Genomic DNA, 24915 nt, shown 5'->3' on the forward strand with positions numbered 1-24915 from the left:
TTCTAACTTCATTTCTGCTTTGACACAAAAACTCATCAACTAACGTTACCATACAAAGCACCAGAGACACAGTTTATTTACAGTTTAGTCAAAAAAACAGCCTTGGATCTGATGCAATATGTGCAGTATATATATATATATATATATATATATATATATATATATATATATATATATATATATATATATATATATATATATTAAATCATCTTACTGTTCTGCAGACAGTCAGCCAGCTCCTTCTGCTCCATTCTCCTCAGGAAGTGCAGTGTAATCTTCAGAAATGCGTCTCCACGGCTGCTACTCTGCTCTTCATCTTCACCGTCCAACACATCCTCAGCCTTCTTCTGACTCTCTAAGAATTCTGGGTAATCTGGAATCAGAACCTTCTGGATCTTCTTCAGTTCATTTTTCACAAAGGTGACAATGTTCTCCTCCAGCAGCTGAAACAGAACAATAAACTGATCATTTAATGTAAAGAACTCGAGGTGTGACGTGACACTCAGCTCACAAGATCAGACACGAGATTGGGTTCATGAGAACAAGACAAGATTTTACCACTATTTTGAAGAAAACCTAAAAGATGAAATATGACTTTTATTCAATCGAAAATCACAAAATGAAAAATTAGCACCGTGAAAGGTTTTGCCACAAACTCAAATGGCTTCTCTCCTGTATAACTAACCTCTTCAGACCTAATAATTCAATTTGATTTATAGTATCAAATCATAGCAAGAGTTATCTCAAGACACTTTACAGATAGAAGACCCAACAATTCCATTAACTCCCCCAAGAGCAAGCATTTAGTGCAACACTGGCGAGGAAATACTTCCTTTTAGGGAGAAACCTCGGACCGACCCAGACTCTTGATAGGTGGTGTCTGGCGGTGCCGGTTGAGGGTACGATAAACAGTGGTAATTATAGTAACAATAAAGACAATGTAACGCAAAAATAACTGCAGAGTCACTCTCTACTCCCAAACCCGTGTCTACAACCTATTAATCAAAAATTATCAATTTCTTACAATGCACTTTAACTTTTATTCTTGTATTTGCATGTTATTCTTTTTTAGCATCACTGTTTTTAATTGGTCTTTAATGTTTTATGGAAAGCATTTCAAATTGCCTTGTTGCTGAAAGGTACTATAGAGATAAAGTTGCCTCAGACAACCTCAGACTGACCAGGTTGTACAGGCAGTACAACCTCAGCCTGTCAGTCTGTCACAAGGGCATATGAAGGCTTTTGTCTTGTGCCTGTCAGTCAGTCACCAACTTCCACCTGTCTCAGGAGTTAAACATTAACTGCACGCCGATCTCGCTATAATATTAAATTGCAGCAGACGCTGTCTGCATGAAGTTTTGAAACTGTAACCACACTTGTGTCCCCTTTACTGTGTCTCACTGTGACTTTAACAAACTGCAGAGGCAGCGTAACTCTCCCTCTGTCTGCACCACACCTCTGTGTGTGTTAGGGGTGGCACGGTTCATGAAAAAACATCCGAACCGTTTGGTTCGCTTGTCTCGGTCCAGAGTGTGTGTGCATTGCGCGGTTCGACGCATGCGCAATGTAGCCTCGTGCCCGTATGTGACCTCAGACAGTGTGTTTCCCTTTCTCGTGAAAGAAGAGGTGTAGACTTGACACCTCTTGACTTTGAATGTTTTTATATTGTTTTTAATTGTTTTCTGAATGATCTGAAAGCACTTTGAACTGCCCTGTTGCTGAAATGTGCTATATAAATAAAGCTTCCTTGCCTTGCCTTGCCTAGACAAGTTACCAACAAAACATACAGCGAAAGACATGCAAAACATTTCAGACCGTCCTGCCAACCTGTATACATTTTAACATCAATGTTTTTTCTCTCTAAAGCCACTGAAGCTGCTGCTGTTTCAATCCTGTCAGCTCTGCAGTGGCTGGGCAGCTCAGTTCCCCCCGCGACTGACGCCCGCACACACTCAAACACACACACACACACAAACACACACTCACACACAAACACAAACGGTGGATGCAGGAAAAACCGGAGATGAAACGTACAGGAAGACATAAATTGAGGACAGCTACGCTCATTATTGTAAGTGCAATGATAAGTTAAAGTCTAATAGGTACTTTATCAAACCGTATGAATGTGTCCCAGCCCAGGATAGGAATTTAACTAACAATGTAAAGATCAATAAGCCACTGACATTGACAGACATGTTCACATTTGATTCATTCAATAAATTATTATTTTTTGTCTTAAATCCACCAGCCACTTTCATATTATACCAACATTTGCAGCATCCTGAGCCTTTTTAGTAAGGTTACTAAGAAATCTCAGTTTAGAGTAATTTTATTTTCCACAAAACAAGTTTCCTTTTTATTTTTAAAGAACTATACAAAAAAAATCACAACTTTTTTATGTTTAACATACTCTGACTTATTCAAAAGACGGGGCTTAAAGAGTTCCTCTTTTTTTCTTTCAAAGGATAACATTTTTGTAAGAGCTACACTGAAGTTGGCAGTTTGATAAATGCAAGTTATTTAAATTGATATTTTGTAATATTTCAATCTTAAAAAAAAAAAGAATCTGTAGATAGCAATACACATTTTCCTTTTTTTGCCAAATAACTGAAAAGCTTGTTGAAATCATCAATTTCTTCCCTCTTGCTGTATCAAAATCTCACCTAGCTTTCCTCAGAGATGGTCTTAATAATGGGCTTAAAGTCAAGTCAAATTCAGTTTGTGCATGATTACATGATAGAACTATTTTTTAATACTGTATCCTACATTTTGGATAATTAAGCTATATATCATATGCTGGAGTATATTTCTGGAGTGTTAAAGATTAAAAGAAAAAAAAACAAGAACCGTACAGAACCGAAAACCGTGACCCTAAAACCGTGATACGAACCGAACCGTGGGTTTTGTGAACTGTGCCACCCCTAGAGAGTGTATGTGTGTGTGTGTTTTGTGTGTGTGTGTGTTTTAATCTTGCGCACACCTCTATAAAGAACATAACATATGATTCATCAGGCTGAAGGTCTGCTGGTCTGAACAGAGCAGCATGGAGACAGTTGGGATCTGAATGGTAGTTTAGCATTTAATCTGTAGTTAATAGTGAAACCTGAGTTTGTACATGTACACACCATAAATATGGAGTCCAGGTCTGTTAGATGCAGCTGGGCAGACTGACCACCGAGGCCCTCTGATCTCTCTTGTTGATCTCTGGAGAAAACATCAAGTTTACTGACATTCAATTACTCAAATCTGCACACAGCTTATTAAAGGTGTTCTGATATGGTATCAGGTATGTATTCAATCAGAATGTTATTGGCTACTCATCTATCAGATTTTATTGGACTCATGATCAAACTCAAAACTTTACTGCTTCTTCCTTCTCAGCCAACAAGTACAAAAATCAATTCTAACTTCTGGTTTCAGTTGTTTTTAGGGTCACTGTGAGATTTTTAAATCTGATTTGTAAATCAATGACTGTCATAACTCAGAACAAGACTGTCCCACCGCTGGTGTGCAGCGATAACCTCAGAACTCAGGACACATGGCTCTCCACTGTGCGTCAGTAAAGCTGTTATTAATTAATATATCAGTATCTTGCTGGATGTCATGGTCCTGGTATCACTATGCAGCAGATCAAAACCACATTTTGTGGCAACATCCACCTCGATTATAAAGCTCTGAGAGTTAGATAATAACAAAGCTCACTTTTAAATTCTTACCTTCCATCAGCAGCTTGTTCATCTTTAAAGGTAATAGGAATACCCATAGACCAGTCACTCTTCATGGACACACAGCTGGGTTCAGGTCCAGGTCCAGGTCTCTGCTGCATCCTAATACGAACAAACAAACTATTACGAAAAGCAGTTTAAGATGAACCAGATACATTAATCAATTTGCTCAGTTTTATCATTATTTTATCACAGCACCATGAGGTTAACCAGTTTTTAGTAAACGCAACATTTAGTCCCGTCTGTGTTGTTTTTCAGACAACAGCAGTGACCATAGAGCTAGTTTGTGTCTTTCAGCTCATAGCTTTAGCGGCAGACTGTTGTACATCCCGCTGTTGTAATCCTCTACAGTGAAGTACAGACTCACTTTAACACCGTTTAGCTGTCAGCATTTTTAATCTGATTGGCTCAGCCTGACTCTCGGCCGTGTCACCTCCCTCTGAAGTTACAGACAGTTTAGAATCGTTGGTTACACAGAGAAAACTGAAAATGTGAATATGAGAAAAACGTGATGGTGGAGATGAGAGAAATGGGCGGTTGCAGAGAAGTTGAAATTAAAAAGAAAAAAAAACTGCTGTAAAATGCTCTAAATTAACTGCCATGCTCCTTAGAGGAAAGGCCAAGGTTAGCACTGTCAGCGAGAGCAGCACTGATGAAGCAGGACCAGGACCCAGAAGAAGAGACATGACAGGTGCACTATTGGTACGTTTGGCAATAATATGTGTGCATTAGGTCAAAGCAGGTTTGAGAAGGAATATGCATTTATTATGCTATTATAACAATGTCTTCCTAAACTCATTAATATATGCCAATAATTCTAGTCTATCAGAAGTTTACAAGTCTTTTATTTTGTATGTAAATACAGTATGCAACGTATTCAAGTTTATTACTGTTTCTATAGTTATTAGTTAAGTCCAGTCATGGTGGTGATGAGGAGGAAAATGATGAAGAGGAGGAGGACAGGCAGGAGGAGTATGGAGCAGGAGGAACCAGCACAGATACAGTGAAAGGTACAAGTCCAGTGTGCAGGGCTGTAGAACTTAGCGTTGGGTTGTTTTGGTCTATTTATGTAGTGTTATTATTACTACTATTAAAATGACTTCCAAAAAAGGTTCTAATCTGGTTTATTGGCATTTCTTTAAACCAATTAATCTGTTTGGTGGTTCTGGTCCTGGTATCACTGGGCATCAGATCAAAACCTGGCATTGTCGAACCTAGACCATGAAGTTCAGAGAGTCTGATAATAACAAAGTTTTAAATTCTGACCTTTCATCAACAGCTTGTCCATCTTTAAAGTCAATAGGAGGACCCATAGACCGGTCACTCTTCATGGACACACAGCTGGGTTCAGGTCCAGGTTTCTGCTGCTGCATCCTGATACAAACAAAGACAGTGGATCAGTAACTATTCACCAAAATATAATCTGATGAAAGATGCTGTCTCATCATTGGCTCTTTGTTGACTAATAAAGTAAGAAGTTAATTTTATTTATATATTTATACAGTAGGTGTACACTGTGATGTCACTGCTGACACATTATATCGTTGAGTCCTACAACAGACTACGAAGCTCTGGACCAAGTCTGGATTCTTCTTCTCAGGAGAGGCAGATAATAACAAAGTTCACTTTTAAATTCTTACCTTCCATCTGCAGCTTGTTCATCTTTAAACTCATCAATACGACCCATAGACCGGTCACTCTTCATGGACACACAGCTGGGTTCAGGTCCAGGTTTCTGCTGCTCCATCCTGATACAAACAAAGAAAGTGGATCAGTAACTATTCACCAAAATGTAATCTGATGAAAGATGCTGTCTCATCTCAGTTGATAATCAGTCGTTGGCTCTTTTCTGACTAATAAAGTATATAGTTAATATTTTGTACATATATTTTCAGTGTGAATCATGATGGAGGAGTGATGTGAGTGCTGAGCTCTAACATGGAGAAGAGTCCATCATAATCTCACCTCTGAGCTTTGGTCTGGCTGTCATGGTCCCCACACAGAGTGGTTTTAGAGGGAGGGGCTCCCTCCTCTCTGTCCTCACACTGACTCATAGCAGAGTCCTCACCTGCTGGGAGACATGACCTCTGTTACTATAACAAGCTTTTCATCACAGGACACATTAGTCTCTCATTCCTCTCTAACATGTCACAGATACTGTAGAAAACAGAGAATCAGCTGCTCTTTCCTTCAGACACACACAAACCAAGTCTGTCTCAGTAGTTGGAAGATGGCTGTGGGTTGAATACAACACATGACACCAGGAGGATCTAAGTAGTCTGACAAGTTCTGACACATCCTTCATTTCTCACTGATGATTTAAGCTGTCCCCCATCAGATGATGGAGTTCTACTATCTGTCCACTAGATGGAGCTAACTGACCATCTAATGAGATAAAGATCAGAAACATCAACTCTCTGCTGCTCATGACTGTAAAAAACAAACAAATAGGCTGTTACATTATATCTGGGGCTGAGGGGAAGTAGAAGAAAGGGAAATGGAACTGATGACTTTAGTTGATAATATTTCTGTACTATTACTTTGATAGACTAAATACATTTAGCTGATAATACTTGTGTACTTTTAACTCAGTAATATCTTCAAAAGTAGAACTTTAACTTTAAGGCTTTGACAGTGTGTATTAGTACTTTTACTGCAGTACAGAATAAACATTAGAGACTTCAGACTCTTTCATGAGTTGTGTGTTTGAAATATGAATAATAAGTGAGTTTCAGTAATGTTTGATGAGTCATTTATTGTCCTCACACTAACAGATCACCTCCAGTCCTGTCTCACTTTGTCAGCAGAGCTACATTTGATTTCTCAAATATTGATTTGGAAACAGCTCCATTATGGTTAGCATGGTTAGCATTGGTTAGCTCCTGTTGTTAGAGCAGCTGGTGATCCTGAACACGGTGGCTGTTAGGATTACCAGTTGATAACTGTTACAGTTAACCCTAACCAAACTAAACTCTTCTCCAACTAAACACATTTTTACAGTTTAATGAAAGATCAAAAATCTGCTGAAAAGTGTTACTTACCAAATGTTTAACGTGGAGCAAACATCTGCGTCACAACAAGACAAAGTCCAAGTAAAAAACTGGAAGTACACCAGTGAGAAAGAGGAAGAGAGGAGGAGAGGGAGAAATGGGATAGTTCTATAAGATCATCTCTCAATGCAAATCAAACCAGCTATTAGGCTAACTGAAATAAAACAATGCCAGTCTCTACGTATGGTGAAGGGTATGTGAGGATGATTAATCCCAAAGGCCAAGGGAACTTTATCAGGATGCATAGTATCCTGGATCCATGAGATAACTGGCCTTTAAAATAATAATCTGCCTGCCTCTAAGGGAATTTAACATAGGGGTGTGTATACTTATGCCCCCTGTATTTTAAGGGAGAACATTTATTTATTTACGATACATTATTCATTCACAAAGAAAATTGGTGTCCTTAAAGGTTGGATTTTTTCCTCATTTTTTATTGTATGATAAATAAAATGCTCTTATCCATGTGCTGGTTCGGGCCTCTTGTACCTGTAGATATCAGAGGCTCGTTTAGGTTTGTAAGTTAAGCCAAACGCCTCCGGGGGCATGTAGTTGGTTGCCCCCCCTCCCTCTTTATCGTCCTTCTTGGAAACCTGGGTGACGCTGTAGGTAATCCGGGAAAGGCCAAAATCTGTAAACCTGGGTGTATTTTCTTTTTATGCCACTTACTACTTCTATTCCACTGCATTTGTTGTTTAATCCAAATCAAGAAGGCCAAAATCAAATGTGTTTTGCAGTAAACTGCAGAAATTGAATTGAGAACTATTTTGATAAGCAACAAGAATGTGATGGTTTAAATTAAGGAGGAAAACAAAAGGAAAATTTTATTTATTTGACACATCTTCAAATTGTTACTTTTGGACATGACCAAAATTTAGTTTTTGATATTACTGCTGTGAGAATACACACAATTGTTTTTTTTTATTAAAGATCTTAAAATCCAGAGAACAATCCTTAATCTTAGAATCAAAACATGGAGCTGCTCCCTGAAGGCAGCGCCTGACCTGGCCTTTTATCTGGTTGTATTTCAGATTTGCAAACTATAAAGACAGAGAAGCAAACATGCAGGTCTTGAATCTTATAGTCAGAGCTGGGACTGAAGGCGGATACAAATACAGATATCTGGTTGTATTTCATTTACAAACTATAAAAGAAATAAGTCACATGCAGGTCTTGACTTATATGGGACTGTGCGGATACAAATACAGATATAAGCCTTCATGCTAACTAAAAGAAATAAGTCACTTATGTCTTATGTCACCCTCTGAACTAAAGTATTAGTGTCCCTGAAATATCCCAAATTGATATTTAATGGAATCGGAAAAAAATGTATTCCTGAAGTCAGTGCTAATGTGAAGTTATTAATTGAACAAGTTGTATTATTCAGTCAAAGATCAGTTTTACTCCTCTTAATAATGCTTCATACTGTACGATGTTAAGACCTGGAGTTTGGTTCTTTTAAAACAGTAAAACACTTTCACTTCCTTTTTATCTAGAGTCGTTTCTGCTTATTATCAAGTTGCAACATTTAGGGAAAAAAAACATGTATCTTTCAGGGTTACAGTACATGTCTTTCAGCCTTTATGTAGTCTCCAAAAAATTGGAGTTAGTGAGCAATAAATACAACTTCTGCTTTATATACACTACCATTTCAAAGTTTGGAATCATCTGTTATATTTTAGGTTGTTTCTTTTCCTTCAATATAAACAATTTGAACATAAAAACTGCATAATTCAAACATTTACATTTGATTTTCTTTTGGAATGACAAGATTCAAATTTCAATTTAGTCAATCATCACTTTTGTTCTTTTTTAAAATCTTAAATTCAAAACTTTTACTTGAAGCAGAGTACTTTTTTACAGAGTACCTCTAAGTTAAAGATGGGTGGTTCTTCACCCCTGGTTACCTGTAGGGAGGCCAGTGATCCTCTCTCCATCAGCTCCATGACCACACCAAGCTGTGCTGAAAAGCCAGACTTGGTGTTTGGCGGTAGACCCTTGAAGACCCCTAGGACACAAATAACTTCTTCTTGCATCCTCTTGATCTCACGCAGTAAAGATGCATTGGTCCTGTGTGTGTTTGTTTGCATTATAAGTGATACACACAACTTAATGTAATTACAAACAGAAAACTCTTTGTAAGCACTTACCCGTCGTCATGACGAAGCAGTTTAATGGCCACGTCACAGGCCCACTGACGATGCCTGGCTTTGTAGATTTGTCCGAAAACCTCCGGAGCCAATCACCTTCCAGTCCTGGAGGCTGGAGTCTTCAATAAACTGTTCCATAGTTCACTGTAGTAGCAAATTACTTATTATCATGATAATTAGTTTAGTGACTCCAACATGTGTTTGTACAATGGAAATAAATGCACAAAATCCAAGATGGCTGACTCCTGCTGGGTGACAGGAGATGATAGCAATGATCCCATCAAATTTTGAACATAAAAGAAACTTTATCACAACCCAAAGTGTGCTTTTGGGGGGGGCGCGCTATGGAGCCCATTGACTGCATTCAGTCATTTTACTTTGATACTTTAAGTACATTTAGCTGATAATACTTTTTTGATTTTACCACAGTAACAATTTCAAGGCAGAACTTCAAGTTGTACTAATAAGTCATTTGATGGTACTTTTACTGCAGTACAGAATGATCTTATGGTAATTCTGTCATGCAGTAAAAGTACATACAACTCACTGTCAAAGAACAACTGGGTTCTGGATCAAAGCTGTCTGACCAGTTTGGACCCTCCCTGTTTTTCACTGATGTGAACTCAGAGAACATTCTGCTGTTGTTTAGACCTGAGAACTACCAACAGTAATACATGCTAATCATTCTCAAACCATCTCCTTTAACTCAGATGGACACTCATTAGAATCATAGTCTATCTCTAAAAATCTGAAGAACAACCCAGAAAGAACCATTTCTTCTGTCCAGTCAAACAGATTGAATCAAAGTGATTCTGTTCATCAACCATTTCCAGATTCCTCTGGTCAGATTCTCACCTGCTGAAGTCTCTTCAGGTCACTTTCCAGACACTTTCCTCCTTCATGTGTCGAGGAAACTCTGGGAGAGAAGAAGCTGCTCATTGGCCCTCGTCAGTCCTGGTGTCGATGTGCATTTGATCTGAAGACGCCGTCACAGTTCATAACTTCAGAGTCAGAGAGACGTCAGAACCAGTCCAACCTGTCCACACACCCAGTCAGTGTGAGAGAAGTCCCCCATCAGATGATGGAGTTCTACTATCTGTCCACTAGATGGAGCTAACTGACCATCTAATGAGATAAAGATCAGCAACTGGTACAGCAGCAGATATCTCTCCAAGTGGCCTCCATGTCACATATTACTTTGATACTTTAAGTACATTTACCTGTTAATATTTACTACATTAATACTTTTTTACACTGCTTGTTTTTGTCCAACATTTACCTTTACATGTAGCGCTCCCTCACTCTTGGCTGAGAAGAAAATCTCCAAATTAAAACAATAAAAGCATCTTTCTCCTGACTGCAGCTCGCAAATCAACACAGCAAAAGCAGCGGCGGTAAAAATAAATTTAAATATCTACTCATATTTGTTGACGGGTCTCTAGAGCACAGGCGGCGTCAGACCTGTGTGACCTCATGTTGCAGTGGATTGTGGGATACGCTTCATGCTGGAAGCTGCACTTTATATTCTAGCTGGAAGGAAATAAAAGGGGGGTGTGTGGGATTGCCCCCTTTCTGGTCTACATGTCCCTGCCTCTGATGAATTATTTTTTTGCCCGGTGGGGACAACATGTAACCCCCCCCCTCAAAGTGATTAATGATGCTTCACCAATAGACCATATATTGTATACCTAAAATAGAAGTATTAAACTCTACTGGAGGCTACATTACACGCGTAACATAAGCAGAGCTGATGTTCCAACACTACGCTTCCACCATAACCATCAGACTGGAGACAGCAGGCAGAGAGCAGCGTAGTGGTGCATATGCTCCACACAGATCCAATCTACAAGCTAGAAACAGGACAGGCTTCTATTTAGAGTTTTACCAGAGGTGTGTGTGGCCCTTTCACACAGAAATGGATCATAAAGTGTCTATATTTCTTTTAAATGAAACTACCGATATACAGGAAACGACTTAATGACTGTCAGTGAGCGTGTTGGCAGTTTGGTTTGGAGAGTTTGTGTTTTTATTTCTTGTTTCCCTCCCCTGGGTCCTCTGACAACAGCTGACAGTAGATGAACCTTTTCACAGCTCTGTGCCGGCTCCAAAAAAAACTGAAGAAACAACAACAATCCCAAAGCAAAAGCTCTCCGTCTGGCCTGTGACTCCCACAGTCCTCCACCGGGTGGCGCTGCAGGTGGAGCCGGCTGCCAGCAGCAGTTGTTGAGCTGCTACAGAGATCTGTTGGATCAGCGGCAGTTTGAAGATGTGTTTAGAGGCCAAGAGGTTAGTAGGAGCTCCACACATTTTATACTTTTAATCCTCAATTCAAACTACAAAGTAAAATGAAATTATACGTTATAATAATATTAATCCTTAGAGTTTTTGGGACAAATGATGGAGACGGATGAACAGACAGATGTGTAGTAGAACTGTTTAGAAGTGGACTGTTCCTATAACTACGTTTCTGTAACTACTTGGTCGGAAAGAGGCTATAAATGCAGATATAAATGTAATTTAAAAAAAATATTTATTGATTTTCCAATATTGCACCTTATTACAGAACGAAATATTCTGTAGCCTATTTTGCCGTCAATACTGCGGACGTTGTCTTTGTTGTAATCAAATCAGTATATATTTATGTATAACATGATATTTCATTTTAGCATTAGGAAACATACATGTGTCCAGACAAGGCTAGCAGCAGCAGCGCCGCATCAGACACGTTTCTGGTGTGTAAAGACATAGAAAACTCCACGCAGCCGCCGCAGTTTCAACCTTTCACACAGTTCGACTTAATTAAAGCTGTGAGCAGCGATGGACGATAGATATCCACTTCAGTATCATACATGTTTGGTGTTATTTAACATGTTAAAGAAATGTAAACTAATACTATTTCAACGTTTCCAACTATTCTTACTGCCTCACCTTCTTCTTTCGCATTAAAGCCGTCAATCTAGTTAAACTTTTCTATTTAGCATTCACAAGCATTTTCTGAATGAAATGAATTTTCTAGTTACTTTTCAGATTAGTTTTTACCCTTCCTTCATGTTTGTGATAAACTGAAGTATGATGTCATAAGAAGAAAAATAAGAAGAAGCTAAATGTCAAAGTTCAATTGAGTTTATTTAAAAAGAGGACAGATCAAATTAATAAAACAAATGATTTATACATGGGTTAAAAATCCCAGAATTAGCCAAAAGCTCGCAAACTTCCCCCCGAATACAACCAGCTGTTCTCATGTGTCTAATCCACCGAAGATATACATACACACACACACCACATTGGCCGCTATATATATATATATATATATATATATATATATATATATATATATATATATATATATATATATATATATATATATATATATATATATATATATATATATATATATACATATATATATATATATACATATATATATATACATACACATACATATATACACATACATACATATATACATACACACACACACCACATTGGCCGCTGCTGTTTATTGGAGCGATATGTTGTTGACACGGCAGCCATTTCCTAACAAACATTGAGCTCCTCCTAATGCATGTGTGTCTATGGAGGCAGAAGGTCTAACAACAATTAAAATCATAATTTCTCGCTGAATTTCCGAATGATTTTTGAGCGGTTTACTTCAAATACCAGATATGTATTTGTAATACAGGATACTTGATCAAATTAAAAATGCAGATTTTCTTACGAAACTTTTTCAAAATATTTTGAAGCTAGTGACAGTCTGCTGATTTAAGCCTTGATACAATTTAAACAGGTGAGTTATATAAACAGTTGTTATGAAGTGTGAAATTAGCTTCATAGACCAAAACCGTTTTTTGTACCAGGCTGTAAACATTTATATATTTCTGATGTAAAGTCTGGATTTTTCCACATGGGGGTCTATGGGGAATGATGTGAGGAACTGTTCAGTGACACACATAACAAACATCGTTTTCAGCATCTTAATGAGATATTAATAATCACTCAAATAAAACATACATAACCTGACACAAGCTAGCATTAGCTCAATTCAGTATCAGGACAGTCACTTAACTTACTGTTAGCTTAAAAGAAGGATTAATGTTACCTTTTGTGATACTAAATTCAACACTTTATTAATAGTATAATATTGTAAAACACATTTTTCATCAGTGAAATGTTATTCCATGTTGCTTAGTTTAGCATTTCTTTCACACAAACATCCAAAAGCAGTACAACTATCTTTTTCTGAGTCTTTAAGATCAGTTGTCTGTCCCAAGATGGCGGCGGCACAGACACAGTTTAAACACATTAACTGTTCAAGTCATTTTTTAAGCAGCAGCAGCAGCAACCATGTTCTGATTAAAGCTGGTCAGTTATGAAGGTTTGCTTTGTCGTCTTGAGTGACAATAAACTGAATGTTTAAGCAGCTTGACATCACCTTAGTAAACAGTGATGGGGATTTTTGTAAATGGTATTTACCAGGTGATTAATTAAGAACAACAAATACTTCTTCATTGCAGCATTAGTTAAAAAGCACTAGCAGTTGATCCCTGAACTCAGAATATTATATTACAGGAAAACAAACTAATTTTGAGTGGAATAAACCCTTCAAAGGGAGGGAGTGTAATGTGTAGTCCTAGCCAGGATAACATCCATGCTGTTCAGAAGATAAAGTTACTGCTGGTCAGCCTTCAATGTGGAGAGAAGATCAGAAAATAACAACACAGCTATCAGGGCATGAGGAGGAGGCAGGAGGAAACAGCTTGGCTCTGAAACATGTTCACAACGAGGCAGTGTGAACGCGCTGGTGTCTTTTAAGGTTAATACTCTGAGAAAAAGGTTTTACCACATTGTTCACACCAGTACGGCTTCTCTCCAGTGTGAACACGTCGGTGATATTTAAGGTTACTACTATGAGAAAAAGTTTTACAACATAGATCACAGCTGTACGGCTTCTCTCCAGTGTGAATGCGTTGATGTTTTTTAAGGGCCCCATTATCAGAAAAGGTTTCCCCACATTGTTCACACCAGTACGGCTTCTCTCCAGTGTGAACCCGTTGATGTTTTTTAAGGCCCTATTATCTGAGAAAAGGTTTCCCCACATAGTTCACAGCAGTAAGGCTTCTCTCCAGTGTGAACCCGTTGATGTTTTTTAAGTTCACTGCTCTGAGAAAAGGTTTTACCACATAGTTCACAGCTGTACGGCTTCTCTCCAGTGTGAACCCGTTGATGTTTTTTAAGGTCACCACTCTGAGAAAAAGTTTTCCCACATTGTTCACAGCTGTAAGGCTTCTCTCCAGTGTGAACGCGCTGGTGAGATTTAAGGTTACCACTCCTAGAAAAGGTTCTACCACATAGATCACAGCTGTAAGGCTTTTCTTCAGTGTGAATGCATTGATGTCTTTTTAGGTTACCCTGTAGTGTGAAAGCTGCCCCACATTGATCACAGCTGTGTAGATTGTCTCCAGTGTGAACTCTCTGATGAATCTTTAAATATCCAGATGTTGTGAAAGATTTGTCACAGTGTTGACAGTGGTGACGTTTGGGTCCCTCTCCTCTCCGTTTCTAAAGCAACAGACAAACAGAGAGAGTTATTGAACAACCTTCTTAAACCCTGAACTTGCTAGTTATTAGGGTGGCACGATATGAGGAAAATATGCGATATGCTGTAACGTTGTTGATTATTGCGATAATTATATAACTTGTGATAAATAAACAGATATTAAAATGTAGCCTACTCAATTCTGCTGCTTTCAGTATTCTGATAAAAAAATAAATAAATTGCTCGTTACATTTTAAACAAATGACGAAAAAGTGAAGCCATAGCTGCTTTCCGAACGGGACAATTTTCGCCATGTTATTCATCACTAATGTCACTTCTGACAACGAGAAAGGCGAGAAATAAACTGTTTAGATTTGGAATATAGGCAGGCTTGCGAAAATGTATGCTGAATTGACAATTTGCTTCAAAGTTTTCGGTGTTGAGAAGCTCCATGAAGTGAGGCGACAACCAGCAGGCGCGTGCCGGGGCCACTAGCTCGCCGCTCGGCCAGTCATGCTCAGAGACCCCACTGTAAGCTGGAGGTCTCTCAGACCACTCTCCTAAATAACAGGTTTTCATTTCGCCGTTGACGGTTTGTTTGTTTAAATATCACAACACATGTCCATCATAAGATTAACGGGAACCTGTGGTTAACTGTCTTTTCGGAATTAAACTCTTGTTAATTTTGTTTGTTAGATCATAGTTTATTTTTTGAAATGTATTAATCCGTGTTTTGGGGTTCCTAAACATAGCCTACTGTTCTGTACTATACATGAACTGTTGCACTCATTAAAGTGATGGTTCGGAGTAATTTCACCCTAGGGTCCTTTGCACCATGACCTCGAGCCAAACACCCCCCAGAAGCTTTTTTCACCTGGGTCGAACATTGGGAGAGTTAGCGTATAGTAGCGTTATCAGCTGAATAGCTTAGCGCAGGGGCTAATGGATCCAAAGTGTCTCTTAACATTACCCCACTAATAATGCCCGAAATGATACCAAACGTCTACAGTAGTACATATAGGTTATGCACTCATAAAACGATGGATTGTAAAGTTTGTAAATACACCAGAAGTTTATGTAAATAACACTTGCCTGCTGGCTTCTGCTCTCTGCTGCTGTTGTTGGTGCTGTAAGACGAGTGCTTAGGGACGTCTACAAATTACAACACCGAAAAGAGATGCAACAAAAATAGTTATTAATTTAACTTTTTTTTTTAAAGTAAGTGCTGTAGTATAACTAGCAGGAGACAAGTTATAATTGAGGTAAGTTTGGAGACATTACCTTATTTAATCATTAAATTAATAAATATTTTTGTTGCATCTCTTTTCGGGGGTTGTAATTTGTAGACGGCCCTAAGCACTCTTACTGCCCGGTAGTAACAGCAGCAGAGAGCAGAAGCCAGCAGGCAAGTGTTATTTACATAAACTTCTGGTGTATTTACAAACTTTACAATCCATCGTTTTATGAGTGCATAACCTATATGTACTACTGTAGACGTTTGGTATCATTTCGGGCATTATTAGTGGGGTAATGTTAAGAGACACTTTGGATCCATTAGCCCCTGTGCTAAGCTATTCAGCTGATAACACTACTCTACGCTAACTCTCCCAATGTTCGACCCAGGTGAAAAAAGCTTCTGGGGGGGTGTTTGGCTCGAGGTCATGGTGCAAAGGACCTAATGGGTGAGATTACTCCGAACCATCACTTTAAGTTCTCATCAGAGCAGATTTCTGTCATTCAAACAACTCTGAGTTGTAGTTTAAAACTTTTACAGCCAAATTTATAAAATTAAGAGTTTTTATTCGGGCTCGGGTCCATGAATACAGTTAATGGATACAGGCACGGAGAACTGAAGGCTCGGTTAGCAACCATTAGCTCAGATTAGCGGTTAGCGCCGGTTAGCTAGCTCCGTTATAAAGACGTGAAGCAGAGGAGGCTGCCGTGGAGAGGGGTAACAACCAGACTCTGATAAATGATGTTCAGGGAGCTTTCACAGCAGCGTGGCCCCGTTGTGTCTACGTTTTTTTAGTACAGTTAATCCCATTGCAAGACCACCAGCAGCATGCTACTACTAATGATAAAATGGGGTCCATTTAAAAACAAAAAACATAACATTTCGTTCCATTGTTTTGCAGACGATGTACAAATCTATTTGTACATGTAAAAAACAATGATAACGACACATTTCAGCCTTTCCTGAACTGCTTGGTTGGATCAGAATTTTCTCTCAATGACAATAAGACAGAAATTGTTGTGTTTGGTCGTGCTGAACATTTTGGTGCCTGTGTAGATGCTCTTGGTACTTTAGGTTCCCATATTCGTCCTTTTACCAAGAATCTGGGAGTGATTTTTGACAGTGCTTTTAAATCTGACAAACAGATTAGTTCTGTTGTTAAAACCAGTTTCTTCCAGCTGGGACTTTTGGCTAAGGTCAAGCCCTACCTGCTACGCAAAGACTTTGAAAGAGCTATACATGCATTTATTACATCTCTATTAGACTACTGTAACTCTTTGTATGATGGATTGGTCATCCCTTTGTCAGTTACAGTTAGTCCAGAACGCAGAAGCTCATCTTTTAACCGGGACCACATTACACCGGTTTTGGCCATGCTCCACTGGCTTCCTGTCTGTTTTAGGATTCATTTTTAAATTGTATTGCTTGTTTTCAAGATTTTAAATGGGTTGTCGCCTTCTTATTTATCGGAGCTTTTACCCCTCACACCTGTCAAAGCACTGAGGTCTTCCAATCAGATGCTCCTCCATGTGCCCAGATGCAGGTTAAAAAATAAAGGTGACCGAGCTTTTGCAGTGGCTGCTCCAAACCTCTGGAATAGTTTACCTGTTCATATAAGAACAGCTCGGACCGTTGAAACGTTCAAGTCCTTGCTTAAGACTCTACTATTCCTTGGCTTTCAATTCAAGTTGAGCTTTGATACCTTGACCATTTTTTTTCTACTGTTGGTTATTTTGTATTGTTTGTGTAGATTATCACTTTGCTCTGTTGTTTAGCTTGTTAAGCACTTTAGTCAACTACGGTTGTATTTCAACGTGCTATATAAATAAAATTGAACCAAACGATAGCCTCGCTGAGCAAGTGCAACGTTGATGCTGTCATGCACGCGGCATGCAACTTTGCGAGGAGGAGGGGCTCGAGGCAGCTAGTCCGTGTGCGCTGTAAAAAAAGAAAATGGAATTAAATTCACATTTTATCTACCTGGCAGGTAGGGCTGTCAATGAATATTTTAAATTGGAATATATATTCAAATAGTTTTTAAAAAACGAATTTCGAAGGTGAAAATTAATATGCAAAAAAAAAAAAGCGTGCCTGACGGTACTGATCCATACGTCCGACACGACTGAAGCGTGGTGTCGCAACGTCATACAGCCATGGTTGATGCTCCACGCCCCTGACCAGCAGCTGATTGGATGAACGCGTGACGTGGGTGTGGCTACTCGAGAATTTCAACAGAGTGTCATGGCGGCTCATTGAGAATACGATCTCGTATTTTACAAAAGTAGTTCACGGAAACGTGTTTCTGAAACATTTTAAGCGAGAAATAGGCCATGCAGTTGCTGAATCTGTCTTCATTTCAGATCAACAAAGGTTCCATGTTCACCACAGCACAGCTCGCTCGGAGCGTTCAATCTCGGTTCTATATAGGCTACTGTGAAACTTCAATTAATGTTAATAATATTTGTTTCAATCACTGAATGAAGCCTGCTATATTTGGGACAATAGTCGCGACCTTAAATTGCTTGCACAACTCTTGATCAGCACTCAAAATTTGTTTATTGTTGTTAATTTTAAACCGTTATGCGCACAGCCGCACATTGCGCAGAGAGCGTGAGGGCGAGAGAGAGAAAGTGCTCGAGTGAGTGAGTGAGTGAGTGAGTGAGTGAGAGGAGTGAGTGAGTGAGTGACTGAGTGACTGAGTGAGCGTGAGGTCTGCGGTCTTGGTCATCATTTGATTTACTTGTTTTTGTGTAGGTAATACGTTTTCAAATATGTTTAAACTTAAATAGACTACCTATACAAGTAGTTATGTCTCTTTGTATTAATTTATCCTGTCATTGACGCAATGCGCATGCGCAACCAGATGTTCAAATATTATGTGTTTTTTATAGGGAATATTCAAACGTCATTTTTGAGCAATTTTAACAGCCCTACTGGCAGGAGCGCTCAGTTAGAATGTATGGGAAACTCTGCTTCTAACCTCAGTAGTGTGGACATGAGGTGTAAAAATAGCAAAAGACTTTCATTTTAAAAATGTTAAATAGTGTTAGGTAACCCCCCAGGCTTACAGAAATGGATTGTTTTTTAAAGATGATTTTTTAGGGCATTTTAGGCCTTTAATCGACAGGACAGCTGAAGACGTGAAAGGGGGAGAGAGAGGGGGGGATGACATGCAGCAAAGGGCCACAGGTCGGAGTCGAACCTGCGACCGCTGTGTCGAGGAGCAATCCTCTATACATGGGCTCTACCAACTGAGCTATCTGGGCGCCCACAGAAATGGATTGTTGACAAGTAACTAGGGATGTAACGGTATGAAAATTTAACCTCACGGTTATAGTGACCAAAATTATCACGGTGTTCGGTATTATCGCGGTATTTTTAAAAGCGTGTTCAATATGTTCAGAAAGCACTGATAGTTCTACACAAGCTGAAATAGTTTCAAAAAGTGTAACATTGTTTATTATATTACAAAAATATAGGCAATAGGCTTGTAAAAATTAAAAAGAAAACTGAATACTGAAAACACCGGCCTGCTGTAGGGGGTCTGGTAAGAACATGAACCAGAGATCCAGGAAGATTTATTTACAACTCCAACATGAAGTTATCTATAAAGTTGTATTTGACATAACATGTGAAGTTGGATGTGGTTCTGAAATATAAGCAAATAAAAATGCACATTCATAAGCATATAGTAGCTATAGCTAATTTTGTTTTCTAATTCAGTTTAGTTTTAATTAGTTTTTAAAGCAGGTTTGCTAGTTTAGTTTTTATTTTTTGAAAATGCTTAGTTTTAGTTTAGTTTTTATTAGTTTTAGTCTTAGTCTTTTTTGTAATATGTCAGGGGATTCAAAAAGATCAGAAAAAGTATTGTGTAATAACTCAACTTTGGATTCACTTTGAACTTTGGTTCGTGTAAAGTGGCGAACTTTTTGAAGTCAATTGACTCCCACAGTTTAGTAGACATTCCAGTATTACACATACTGACCCACGCTTCCTCCCACTTTTGGTGTTCCTGCGTATTTACTAACCAGGAGCTATCGGGTCGACGATGAAAGCCTTCCTGTAGTGTTCTGTCCTGCTGTTGTCTCCGTCATGCTGCCTGGCCCTGTATCCATGTATCCATGCCCGTAACGATACCGGGGTTAGCTTCTGTTTCGGGGAAAGGGGGCTTTGCGTTCTCCTTTACCTTGTTAAGTTTCATTTTAGTTAGTTTTGCAAACAGACATTACAGTTTTAGTTTAGTTATCGTTTTTTTGTAATGCCTTGTTTTTATTTTTATTTCAGTTCAGTTACGTTTCCCACCTAGTTTTCATTATTTCCTTCGTTTTCGTTAACGATTATAACCTTTGTCGTAACACGGGCTAAACTTCCACATCGTATCAGAACACTTACTGAAGATAACAAGACAGTAAACTCCATAACAGTTTACCAAGCTGGAGAATAGTTTTAACTTACGTTCTGGGCTACACACATCACTTCAACAAGTGTGAAAACGGGTAGGAATGATAAAGGAAAAAGTCTGTTAACATGCTGCTACATTATGTTTCCTTCTCCTGTCTGAGTGCACTGCGCCTGAGCGGCAACTTCAGGTGCCTTGGATGTAGGGCTGCACGATTATGGCCAAAATAATAATCACGATTATTTTTGATCAGTACTGAGATCACAATTAATTATCACATTTATTTGTTGATTTTAACCAAAACAAATGTTATAGTCACATAGGCTAATTATAACTGCTTTCACATTCCTATGGTGCTACATTCCTGCTAATACATCCATATTGTGCTACATTCCTCCTTTATTGAAGGATACTGTGAAGAAGTATGCCATTTCAGTTGTTGTGCGACAACTTTCCACACATAAGCATTTGCCGTGAAAGATACAGGCATCGCAATTTCCTGTTTACGTCAACGGCGCATGTGATGCCCGGTATCTACCGGACCAAATGGCAACGCAGATTTTGGTGGCTCATTACACTGCCACTTACATATCTGCGTTGCGCTTTGATGCTCCGAAACGCACGTTAGAGGCAGCATAAACAACGCTGCATGTCACGCTAGTAAACACTAATAACACGTTACGCAGCAGGTAACCTTAGCCTACCATTAGCTACGGTAGTAACTGGATTAAACACGGCTAAAAAACTGACAGCTTAACGGTGTAGTGTGTCTGTATTTCACCTGCGGGACGTCAAACAGTCTGCTGCTAAAGCTATGAGCTAACAGACACAAACTAGCACTGGTCACTGCTGTTGTCTGAAAAACAAAACAGACGTGACTAAATTTTGCGTTTACTGGTAAACATCGTAACCAGCTTATGATGACCGACAGGTACCTGTTGTGGAATTTTCTTCATGTTACCCTGTCCTCTGTGACTGTCTACATCTACAAACTAAGCTGCGCGGTGCAGGGAACAGCTCTGATTGGCTCATGGAGGCACGTGATCAGACAGTGGTTTATGGAGAGCTACGGAGCGTTCTATGAACGGAATGACGCATTTTAAATATTGCTCGATCGTACAAATTTGATCGTGGGAAGCCAAAATCGTGATCATGATTAAAATTTGATTAATTGTGCAGTTCTACTCAGATGTAATCGTTACTGTCAACATTTTTACCGTGGTTTACCGTTACACCGTAATCGTTACATCACTAAAAGTAACCAAATGGCTCAGAATTACATGAAATCACTGTTTTGTTAAACTGGTATTGCACAACAATAGAATTTATAAATCCAGGATAACCGATAAAGCCAGGCTTGAGCTAGTCTGATCAGAGCATCCTGGTGTTCTGTGTTTCACAACACAAAGCCAGGCTGAGGAGTAGGCCTGCACGATAAATCATAAAATCGTGACCTCAATTCACCCTGTTCACAATTTAATTTTGAAATGACTTTGAATAGTTTGGGGGCATTTTCGGCCTTTTTTTAGTAGGACAGCTCTGGAAGTTCAGTGCTTCACCCTCAGCCAATGACAAAGCGCCTTTCACTTGTCGAGCGAGCGCGGAAGTTTGGAAATAAACCAAATGGATATCGATGAAAACCCAGGTACTAGTGATGAGAATCAGCCAACCACTCAGTGTCAAACCAAACTCGTTCCAAAAAAATGCTCACATTCGTTGGTGTGGAAGTATTTTGGATTCAAGCAAGATGACGAGGGTCAGTCTGATGTGATTTGCAAGGCATGCTTTGCCCTCGTTGCAGCTCCGCAAGGTAACACCACAAATCTTTACCAGCACCTCAAACGTCACCACAAAGTGCAATATGATGAAGCCGTACAAGGCAAGAGGTCCGAAAGATGTTTCAATTAGCCTATTTAAAGCCATGTTCAGGGCCATATTCAGCGCAGTGCGTTAAACTTCTATTTTTGGTAACCTACTTGAATGGCCAGTTGAATGTTAATTCTATAAAAGACAAGCAGTTAAAGAGTGTGCTAAGAAATCATTCTGTTTTTGATACTGTACTTAACAATTGACAAACTCCATTTCTCTAGAGACTGAAACTGTAGCTGCAGCATGTTGTTTGACAGGTTTTAATTATGTAAAGACAAGGAGTTCAGATAGAGCCTGTATCAGAGCCACATTTATTATAATGTGTTTTATATCACTATTTTTGGTAGCCAATACTGGCCATTTAAGTACAGCATGTATTGCGCTGATCCAAAAAATGTATCCGATCTGTGACTCAAAATTGTGATCCAAACCGAACCGTGACTTTAGTGATCCATTGCACCAGTACTATTTTACATGTCGCAATGTCGAGTCATTTATATATAAATCCTAAAAGACATTTGTGAAACACTCTGTGTGCATTCATTAATATTGAGATTAGATTTCTGGGACTCTTCAGTCTGGAGTAACCTCTTTCCTTCACTCACCTCCTCCTTCTTCCTCTTGCTCCCTCGCTCCTCTGAGTCTCCCGAGGCCTCACTGACAACTCTCCTCTTGCCCTCCTTCTTCTTCTTCTTCTTCTTCTTCTCCTCCTCCTCCTCCTCCTCCTGTTTCTGCTTGTACGCAGTGATAAGGTCAGGGCAGTCCAGGTTGTCTTGTGGCTCCCATGTGTTATCCTCACTGGAAAGGTGATGGCAGACAGAAGAAAATCTCCTCAGGCTTTGTTTTTAGGCAATACATTCTCACTCTAATTGCTAATTCGTATTGTTCCTTTTTTCTATATATATATATATATATATATATATATATATATATATATACTCATACTTACTCTGAGAACCCCTTCCATTTCAGCAGAAACTCTACTCTTCCCTTCACCACTCTTCGGTCCAACACCTTCTCCACCACATACTCCTCCTCTTCCTCCTCCATTGCTGCTGCTGTGGCGGCGGCTGCAGGCTGCTCCTCCTCCTCGGCCTTCTTGCCCTTCTTTCCTGCTCCGTTCGCCAGCTTGACGTCTGCTGAGGGCTCCTTTGGTAGTCCCAAGGGGGAAACATGCAGAGATAATGATACAAGGGTTAGAAGAACTAATGGGAGGTGTGAGTGAATTATAATTTACCATGTTTAACTATATTCAAATGTTCGGTTTGAATGGAGAAAATGCAAAGTATGATGAGGTGACCAATCCATAGGACTTCAGAGTGTGAAGTATCTCCTGCATTACAACTGACTACTAAGTAAGCCACAAAAGTCATTAACTGGAGCTACAAGCTACATGCACAGTAGCCTCAATCAACGACAGTTTATTTACCAGAAAATTGCCAGATGGTCCTCGCCTTGCAAAACTAAGTTCGTTTCGGGAAACAACAACAAACTTTCAGCTAGCGAGCTACATGCTGAAAATGGCAAGTTTTGAAAAAAACGTTTTGATCGTGCAACAAGGCAGGCCTGGTTGGTTCTTTCTGGGAATAATTGTAAAGATGTATGTAGCAGTATAGAAATAAGGTTGTCTTGTTGCAGTTAATTGCGCCTGCTGACCACTAGGGCGGCAGTATATAAGTGCGGCCTTCCTTCTCGCGCTCCCACTGCTGCATCATTTCCGGGTCAGGTGTCTGTCTGTGCAGGTAATGCTCCGCGCTACTGCTGCGGCTATTGCTTTGTTTCAGCCTTTTTACCATTATGTCCTTATGCTTAAAGCCTGCGTGTTTTCACTGCAGAGCAGCGACCGAGTGCTCCGTGTGGCGTGCTCCATTTTTATTTCCTGGTTCTCTTGAGCGGTGGTAAGTGTTCAATCTCTCTCTCTCTGTGTTAAACCGAGTGCTATCCTGTAGCTAATACTAGATGAGAACGCGATCCGACCCAAACACAGGAAGGGGACCAAAAACAGAGTGTTTTACTAGCCTGCAGTTTCAACGTTTCACACAGTTTACAGACTTAAATATCTGGTTTAATGGATGAGAACTTTCAGATCCATATGCAATGCAGGTTAGTTCCAGTGGTGTAGTCTACGTGATACGCAGGAATACACAGTACACCCACTAAGAAAGCTCCAGGATTTCCATATACCCACTTAAAAATGCCCAGTGATACGCAACAACATACTTTCCATTATATTTTTCGTTTCGCATAGGCTAAATAAAGTTATTTCCACCATAAATTGGTGCATTAAACCGTATCCAAATGCAACAAAAATGCAGTTGCTGACGCTCAAAACTTCCCTGGGGGAGGACACCCAGACACCCTCCCCCCACCCTCTGGACTGCTTCCACCACGTGACGTGTGTTTCCACTGTTTGCTGCGTTTGATAAAGTGCAGTGTGACGCAAACCGAACCAAATGAAAAATGCAACAATGTTACAACTTCAGCCCGAATCTCACCGAGCCCACCGAACTACAGAGGAGCAACTAACGGAGCAGACTGTTGCTCAGCAACGAACGTTCTGTTTACCTGAATCTTAGCAACAGCAGAATGGGAAGCTAACGCATGCGCAGCTCTGGCTTCTATTCGCTTTGATAGCCGTGTAAAAGAACAGTTATTAAAGTGTTTACCTGAGTGTGTGTGTGCGGGTTTACCTGGAGCTCTGTCTTCTTAAAACCGTTCTTATACTGTCTATGTTTAAAACTCACTAATAAACAACACAACTATCCTGCCGCCAGCCCGAGATCACAGTGAAGCAACGAGACTTCCGGTTTCCTCCAAGTCAGGGTTTTTCAGCCACCTGGAGGTTAGGAGGGGAACAACAGATACACATTCAGTTCATTAATCAGTTAGTGGTGGACTGGAACTGAGGACAAGTACTGGAACTTGAGTATTAAATCATGTACAAGTACTGGA

The 24915-nt window shown here is 39.5% G+C and overlaps 3 protein-coding genes and 1 pseudogene across 13 annotated transcripts in view; 1 reads left to right on the forward strand and 3 right to left on the reverse strand.

Annotated features, from left to right (window-relative positions):
• LOC114553107 (NACHT, LRR and PYD domains-containing protein 3-like) overlaps positions 1-10398 on the reverse strand; it is a 582600-nt gene extending 572202 nt beyond the window's left edge. For 6 of the 11 annotated variants that reach the window (XM_028574252.1, XM_028574251.1, XM_028574250.1 and 3 more), the window contains exons 1-8: positions 7265-7407; positions 6767-6825; positions 5691-5793; positions 5366-5473; positions 4992-5099; positions 3717-3827; positions 3126-3204; positions 215-443 (exon numbers count right to left, since the gene is read on the reverse strand). In XM_028574252.1, the coding sequence (XP_028430053.1) occupies positions 215-443; positions 3126-3204; positions 3717-3827; positions 4992-5099; positions 5366-5473; positions 5691-5779 (724 nt within the window). In that variant the 5' untranslated portion in view covers positions 5780-5793; positions 6767-6825; positions 7265-7407. Of the gene's footprint in view, positions 1-214; positions 444-3125; positions 3205-3716; positions 3828-4991; positions 5100-5365; positions 5474-5690; positions 5797-6766; positions 6852-7264; positions 7408-9780; positions 10103-10204 lie in introns of those variants that run through there. The other 5 variants (XM_028574247.1, XM_028574246.1, XM_028574248.1 and 2 more) reach the window with 5 other exon arrangements.
• LOC114552945 (heterochromatin protein 1-like) overlaps positions 1-24717 on the reverse strand; it is a 600023-nt gene extending 575306 nt beyond the window's left edge. The window contains exon 1 of the mRNA XM_028574039.1: positions 24654-24717. The gene's annotated coding sequence lies outside the window, so the exon portion shown is untranslated. The remainder of the gene's footprint in view (positions 1-24653) is intronic.
• The window catches only part of LOC114553116 (zinc finger protein 271), a 687947-nt gene that overhangs the window by 56185 nt on the left and 606847 nt on the right, over positions 1-24915 (forward strand). The gene's annotated exons all lie outside the window — the stretch shown is intronic.
• On the reverse strand, positions 13532-24722 carry LOC114553122 (zinc finger protein 239-like; annotated as a pseudogene).

Source organism: Perca flavescens, chromosome 3 (assembly GCF_004354835.1).
Source record: "Perca flavescens isolate YP-PL-M2 chromosome 3, PFLA_1.0, whole genome shotgun sequence".
Taxonomy (NCBI): domain Eukaryota; kingdom Metazoa; phylum Chordata; class Actinopteri; order Perciformes; family Percidae; genus Perca; species Perca flavescens.